We start from the raw sequence: 7,955 nt of genomic DNA on the forward strand, positions 1-7,955 counted from the left end.
CTGGGACCACAAGCGCCCACCACAATGCCCGGCTATTTTTTGGTTGCAGCCATTATTGTTGTTTGGCGGGCCCAGGCTGGATTCAAACCTGCCACCTTAGGTGTATGTGGCTGGCGCCTTAGCCTCTTGAGCCACAGGTGCCGAGCCAGAACCCATATTCTGAACACCTTTAATATTCCTAGCACTAAGTAGGCATTTGACATACATTCAGTGTGTCATTTTTTACAATTGCAACATAGGCACTCATTGTCATTGCCCTGATGAGGAGACAGAGGTTCAGAGAGGTCCAGGTCACAAACAGTACCAGGATAGGACCTCAAAGTGAGGTCCCACAGCAAAGCCCTTGACCCTCCTTCTCAAGCCACCACCATTGGCCTGCTCAGCTCCAGTCAACAGGCTGGGGGCTCCAGACCACCTGCTCCTCCCAGCACAGAACCCCTCAATTCCATCAGTACATGGCAGGTGTGGGTGACTGGCCCCAGCTGACCAGTCCCCCTCCCATAGTGCCTCTGCCGTCTTCAGTACATTCCTACTCTAAAGGACCAATACGCACGTCCTATTGTCTCCTTCCTAGGAAACCCCACATAGTAAGCTCATTGTTACAGGAGGCATCAAGCCACCCTAACCGCCATCCTGGGGGCACCAAGGCCTACTCTGGCTCAGAGATGTCCTCATAGGAGAGAGTAAACTATGTCAGAAAGACCCACCATTCCCAAAATATCTTCTGGTAGCCTACTGTGGTGCCTGGATGCTCAATGTTAGCGCTTCCCTTCTTGAATCTGATTTCAAGATTCTTCTTTTTTAAGCAGAAAAGGAAGCAAGAAAATCTTTATCATTCTCTGCTGCACCTCTTTTAATGAAAGGATTTGTTCTGTAAAATTTGGATTCAGTCAAAAGGCTGCACTTACAGACCAGGAAGCCCACAATTTCCTTAAGGATTCAGGTTCCTCTCCCCTGGCTGGGCTATAAAGCAGCATCCCCCACGTTCCTAAGAAAGAGGGAAATAGGCTCGGAGCCTGTAGCTCAAGCGGCTAAGGCACCAGCCACATACACCAGAGCTGGCGGGTTCGAATCCAGCCTGGGCCTGCCAAACAAATAATGGCTGAGTGTTGTGGCAGGTGCCTGTACTCCCAGCTACTTGGGAGACTGAGGCAAGAGACTCGCTTAAGCCCAGGAGTTGGAGGTTGCTATGAGCTGTGATGCCACAGCACTCTACCCAGGGCAACAGCTTGAGGCTCTGTCTCAAAAAAAAAGAAAGAGGGAAATATTAAACCACACCTGCCTACCTGTGAATTAGTAGGATTTAGTCCTTTTCCAGTAGGAGGGACCACAAAGGATGAGGGAAAAGGACTCACTGGCAGCACCCATTGAGCCGGGCCCCTTCAACATTGCATTGTGATTGAATACTCCCTAAGGGGAGAAGACAGCAAGGCTCAAGGAGTTGAGATGACCTGCCGGTGGCCACACAGCTGCTGGAACTAGACCTTGGCTCTTCTCGACGTCCATATTCATTCTACCAGACCAGGCCATGTGGCTCAATGTGGGGGAGGAGAAGGAAGGAAAGGGAGCACTGGCACTCAGGAAGGTTCCCCAGTGGCCTCCAGGGTCCCCAGCCATTTTCAGGTGCCGTGATTAATGCTCAGACCACAGGGAAGGTGAAAGCAAACAAGCATCTGTGTGTAGGTAACAGGTCCCAATGCCTCACTTTACAGCATCACCAAGTCAATAAAAGGTAGTGAGGGGATCACACTGTTCCAAAGAAAATGCCACCATGAACACCTAGAGGAAAGCTTCTTTAAGGCTTTAAAGAAGCTGTACCTCCCTTAAAGATCAGTGCCTCCCACTGATCATGGTGTGAATGTGAGTCTCCTACACTGCTTGTTTAAAGCAGCAGGGTAGACTGACCAGACAAAATACAAGCTGCCCAGTTACGTTTGCATCTGAGACAAACCATGCATCATAATTTAATATTAGCATGTTACATTCAAGATTCGGGACCTCCTCCTTTAACTGGGCTGACTCTGGTCCCCCTGCCCCAGAGCCTGGTTAGGCCTGAAGCTAGTGAGTTACTGCAGCCAAGATGGGCTTCATTTTGACTCCAGTGTTTGGCCAGGTGAATGTTTTGACCCTATAGAGATTTTTGCTTCCGTGTTTCTATTTATATTTAGCAAAATTTTAAATAGACAATACGCCTGCATTCACTAATTTCCACTGGGCAGACATTTTCCAGAATAAATTAAATTAAGCCAGTTTAACGTGTTGATGCTGTTGATACGTCTTCTATATGATGCAATTAAACTATTTCTCTTTTATCATCTTTATTTTCATTTTATCAGAGTTGTTTTCATGGGGAACAATTATTCTCTGTTTAAATTTCCCAACACAGATTTAAGAAATAAAAATTGGGATTTTTATTTTTTATATTCGGTCCATATCAAGTTTTATCAAATACTACTCCTTGCTGTCTTGAGTTTTCGTTTATGGAATTATTTCTATTAAGTCCAATTTTCCCAGGTCATCATTCACAGTTATCAACAAGATCCTCAGTGTGTTTTTCATTTCTTTAGCAATTTTATCACGTTCAGCTTCAGCCATGATCATTTCATAGTAATTGTTTTGTCAACAATTACATGCACAATTGTAAGAGTGACCATTTGTATTTCTTAGCTAATCCATGAAAAAATCAAGAGAGAGTCCTTTCAGAAGTGTTGGCATTGCTCTAATTCAGTGCGTACACAATAGCCTCCCTTGGTAACACCCACAGCCCCCTCCAGAGGTTCTTATTTAATCAGCTTGATGTAGAGCCCAGACATTGGTATTTTTAAAGTTCCTAGGCCATTTTTGTGTGTGTGTACGTGTGTCCAAAACTATTTATTTTATTTAATTGACTTTAGAAAATCTGTTTAATAACAGGAGTTAAGAATGTAGATTTATTTGCCAGATGGACATCATAATAAATTTGACAACTAGAGTCACTATGATAAAATGAATACATTATGTTGGCAGGATTAGACTTTCCTAGGCCATTTTAAGACAGCCAGAGGGTTGGAATGCTGTTCTAAACATCCAGAATGGCTCTGTCCAACACAGTAGCCAATAGCCACATGTAGTTAATCAAACAAAGTAAAATTGTAGTTAATCAAAAATAAGTAAAATTTAAGATTTAGTTTCTCAGTTACCCTAGTCAACACAGATACAACACTGTCATCATCTCAGAGAGTTCTAGTGGGCAGCATTGTTCTGGAGTCGGGGTCAGTGGCTTTTAGCACAGACCAAACAAAGCAAACCCCTGGCATCTGAGGAGTTGGTGATGCCACATTGGCCCTGCCCTGAATCAATTAAATCAGGACTTCCACTGGACCTAGGCACTGGCATGTACAAAAGCTGCCCAGGTGACGCCGTTGTGTGGCCTGGATTAGGAACTCCTGGGGTGAACATCTTAGCAGCCAAAACACCCAGTCGGGGACCAGAATCATCTCCCCCAGCTTCCCCTGAAGTTGGCTCAGAGGTCCCTAAGTCTTAGGGCTACCCCTCTGGTGGGTGGGTGCCAAGAGGCCCAGAGGCAGCTCCTAGACAGAGGCTCCCTTCCTGAAGTGTGGAGGGCTTCTCTGGTCTGGTCTAATGCAGTCACCCAAACACTGCCAGAGGTCATCAGGGAAAACACAGAAGGGCCAAATACCCCAGAAGCCACCAGAAGAGAGAGAGAACGCGGGTGGGAACTGAGGAGGAGAAAAAAATGAAAGGGGAGCCGGAAGGAAAAGAAGCAAAATAGACTTGTGGAGACAGAGGTTTGGGGAAAGACTTGGAAGGAATGAGGAGGCGTTGCCGGGACATCTAGAAGCAGATAGAGGGAGAAGAGGCTAGGCAAAGGTGGGCAAAGAGTTAACAACCGCCCATGTGAACTCACAAGACATCCCAGGACCCCCAGAAATGAATGGGTGGCTGCATGGCACCCCACTTGAAGACAGCAACAGTCACGACCAGCCCCAACCCCGTGTCACTATTTGCTTCCTGACAGTGACAACTTGCGGGCAGGGAGGAGGCATTTACTTTAAAAAGCTCATTGAACTGAATTCTCCAATAATCTTGCGTTTTCTTTCAAAACTTAACATGTCACTTGTTTGTTCTTGTCACGTCTTGGTATATTTTTTATTTAAGTAGTTTTAGAATTTTAACGTTTCTAGTCCCTGATTCTTTTCTCACATTTCATGTGTAAGGTGAAAGTACGTTGTGGTGTAATCATGGGGCATCACAGAACTCCCTGCAGGTACCCTGCCCCCAGAGGCTCCATACTAAATGGCTCTGGAGATGGCCCATTAGCTCCCAGCACAAGGCCAAAATTCAACCCTTTCCTCCCAGGACAGTGTTGTTTTGGCAGCCTCTGATATTCTTCAGGTATTTAGGAATGTAAGTTTAAATTTCAATTCAGTTTAAGTAAAACTTAATTTTTAATTGCTAGAAATCTAAAATTGAGAGGTGTTCAGAAAAATTAAAAATTACATCCAGCAGTTATATCAGAAAGAAGTTTCTGCTAAATTGGTAAGTTTAGTGAATTAGCACTTCAGCATGTCAATGTCTGAGAAACTGACTTCCAGCAAGCTAGCCCTGCAGTCAACTGGTCTTGCAGGAACTGTTGTTGAGTGAGCCAGCTCCCCCCCACCAGCCAGAAGACACCCACAAGAGCCCCGAATTTCAATGCATCCTGCACCCAGGTAACTTCTGACCCGCAAGGATAGCCCATATGTGGCCCTGACCCACTGTCACCCTGAGAGCCAGCCTGGCCCTTGAATTGATCATAAATATGTTCATAGCTCCTGCTCTCATCCTGCCTCCCTGGTCTTAGAAATCTCCCCACAGGAGAGAAATCTCCCCACAGGGCCCGTAAAAATGCTGAATATGATAATGAAAATGAAATGTGTGTTTCCTCTGTGTGCCCCGCAGTAACTAACTGTCTTGCCTACCCCTCAACTAAGCTCTCAACTTCAACATCATCAGGGGAACCGAACTCTCCAGAAGGGTCCAGCACCCACTGGGGGTTTCCAGGGGCCTTTGAGAGGTGCAAGGGGCTCAGAGATTGACATGTCCAGCGTGTTGTAAAAACCTAACCTCCAGTCCCCACTCCACCATCACCATCACTAGCCTTTAAGAAAATTACTCAATCTCTTGGAGTCTCAGTGTCCCCATCTGTGAGGATGACAGTGTACAGTAGTAGCTAACTGATTGAAAAAGTTCTTGTATATAAGACTCAGCACAGGGCCAACCACTTGGCTAGGCTTTTGGCAGATATCAGTTGTATGGTTTTGCTATTATTATCCTTGGCCTGGCAATGGAGACATCCCCAACACCAGCAGTCCAGCCCCACTGCTCCCTTCTCAATGGGCCACACATGTCGTTAGCTGGGTCCCACCTGTAAGATCCTCATCTGCCTTCCTTAGGTTCCTGAATCCTCCTCTTCCTTTCCCCTGCTCTTGTCCCCCAACCTAGAGAACATAGGCTTCCAGGCCTCAGACACCAGCTGACCCAGTTTCCAAACAAAGGCTCCCCTGCGAGTGAGTCACAGAACAGAAAGCTCATGGCCGGCACTTATGCCGAGACCTCAATAACTAGCACAAGCAGCACTGAATACAGCACACCCTGTCACACCTGCAGGGGCCACTGAATACCTGCCATGACATCCAAACTACATCACATGCATCTCCATGGCTTGTGTCTCCCAGCCCACCACCAGCCACCACCACCCACCACCACCAGCAGGTCCATCAATTTGCAGGTTGGCCTGGTCCTCCCACCCCATCCTGTACATGGCCCAAGAGGTCAATGGCAAGAGAAAGGACCCATTTTCTGCCTAGAGAGCCTACTTTTGCCACCATACTTTTGCTCCACCTATTCCCCCCACTAGGAAACCCTCCCCACCAAGTGCATGAAATACTCAACAGAAAGTCCACTGCAGGAAAGTGCCCAGTCAAGGTTAGCCAGGTTCTGACTTCTAAACTACAAATCTCACCTCGAGTTCTACTTCTCCCACAAAGCCTTCCTCAATAGCTCCCTGCTAGTTGCTGCTTTGCTTTTCCTGCCTGACTCCTGGAGGTGCCACTGCCCTCACCAGCCCAAACTGGGAAGGGAGAGACAGCCTGCCCCAGGAGCCTCTGGGCTGCAGCAGCCGGAGGTGAGCCTTCCTGCTCCCTGGGGCACATACTGTCTTGGCAAATGTCAAGCCCATCTTCCCTCCACTGCAGCCTGGGCAACTCAGCTTTACCCACAGCCAAGTTCCTGAGGCCATAGCTAGGCTTCTCCCTGCATCTACCATGGGACTAGAAAGGCAATCCTTATAAGGGCTGAATTGAAATCCCAGCTCTCTGAGGCCCTGATTCTGCAGTTCACATGTACCTGCACCTTCAAGCCACAGAGCCCCCAGCCCACCTCACCTGTTCCTCCCCATCGTCTCATGATCTTTGACCACCACGTGAAGTTCAGAACCCTGGTCCAGGGGGATGCCCTTAAGGTCCCACTCAAAACCCTGGAAGAAAAGGAGAAAAGGCATCTTAACCTATGGCCCCTAGGAGAAGAGACTGCACCTGGTTCACCCTCATGCACTGAATAGAGCTTGGGTGGAAGGACGGACAGATGGAAGAATGGATGGATGGATGGATGAATAGATGGATAGATGAGTACCAGAGCTCCAGAGCCTCGGTGGTGACAGAGCTAAAAGCAAAATGGAGAGAAAGAGGGCAGACTCTAACAGCCCCCTCTCCCAAGTCAATTCCAACCGACCCCTAACCAGGACAGGAACAGGGCTGGGAAAATGCCAGGTGACCCCGCAGGATTCCCAGGGACTAAGATCATTGTGTTCATCCAGAAGCCAGGCCCCTGGTGGGCAGCACAGTTTAGTGCCACTTTTGGTACTACCTACCCACATTTGGGTAGGCCCAGCCGGAGCCCCACGCCCCTCGTCAGAGCAAAGGCTTCCTTGTGCATACCCCACCCCATCCATGCAAGGCAGTCAGAGCTTGCAAGCGACTACCAGTGAGTTCTATTTTCAGGGAGGTGGTTAAAGGGACAGAAGCCAACAGCCAGAAGAGGACCTGGTTAATCAAGGAGGGCTGTGGGAGGAGGTGAACTCTGGGCAGGGAGAACAGCCTGTGTGAGGGAGACAGGCAGGCAACAGAGTCCTAAATACCCTCCATAGGCTAAGACAACTGAGAAACAGAGACAAAAAATGCCTACTTCTCTCCATTTACTTGGCGGACCAGGCCACAACCCTCCTCCCAGGTCCCTAGAGCTAGGAGGACTTAGCTGGCACTCTGCTCCCTCCCGCTCAAGGACACCACTGAGAAAGCCACCTTCTCCATAAGCCCCCTAACTTCTCCATAAGCAGAGACAATGGCAGCAGAGAGAAAGAAAAGGAGGGAGAGTGAAAAAATTCACAGACCTCATTCCACACGGGGTTCACGCTGTTCTTGATGACTTTGGTTCTCTTCTTCACCCCTACAAGAGACACAAAAGGGAAAGTGGAAGGACACGTCATACCCTGCCCCTTCCTCAGAAGCAAATTCGGCTTCTGAGACACACACTTCAGCTTAGCCGTCTAAGGAAATCTCATAAAACCAACAAATTCCCTGAGAATCCCACCAGTCTGCAGTGAATGCCCAGGGCCAATCACACAACCTCTGTCAGCTGCAGAACCACGAAACAGCCAATCAGAAAGATGGTTCTAAAAGAAAACACGCAGACCCTCCTTAATGAGTTTGCTATTGTTAGCTTTGGCTCTGTAAATAAAATTTTGTAATTGTAAATATTCTGATTCTAGAAATGAATAGTCTTCCTAGAAAATACTTTATTTTCCTTTTGAAAGCACCCATCTTGGGCGGCGCCTGCGGCTCAGTGGGAAGGGCGCCGGCCCCACATACCGAGGGTGGCAGGTTCAAACCTGGCCATGTAAAACTGCCACAAAAAAA

At 47.9% G+C, this 7,955-nt stretch overlaps 1 protein-coding gene across 14 annotated transcripts in view; it reads right to left on the reverse strand.

The window, feature by feature from the left end:
* DYSF (dysferlin) overlaps positions 1 to 7,955 on the reverse strand; it is a 215,241-nt gene that overhangs the window by 183,610 nt on the left and 23,676 nt on the right. For all 14 annotated transcript variants that reach the window (XM_012807420.1, XM_012807419.1, XM_012807414.1 and 11 more), the window contains exons 2-3: positions 7,430 to 7,485; positions 6,426 to 6,517 (exon numbers count right to left, since the gene is read on the reverse strand). In XM_012807420.1, the coding sequence (XP_012662874.1) occupies positions 6,426 to 6,517; positions 7,430 to 7,485 (148 nt within the window). The remainder of the gene's footprint in view (positions 1 to 6,425; positions 6,518 to 7,429; positions 7,486 to 7,955) is intronic.

The sequence above is a fragment of the Otolemur garnettii genome, unplaced genomic scaffold, assembly GCF_000181295.1.
Source record: "Otolemur garnettii isolate 467f Iridium unplaced genomic scaffold, OtoGar3 scaffold00068, whole genome shotgun sequence".
NCBI classification, from domain to species: Eukaryota; Metazoa; Chordata; class Mammalia; order Primates; family Galagidae; genus Otolemur; species Otolemur garnettii.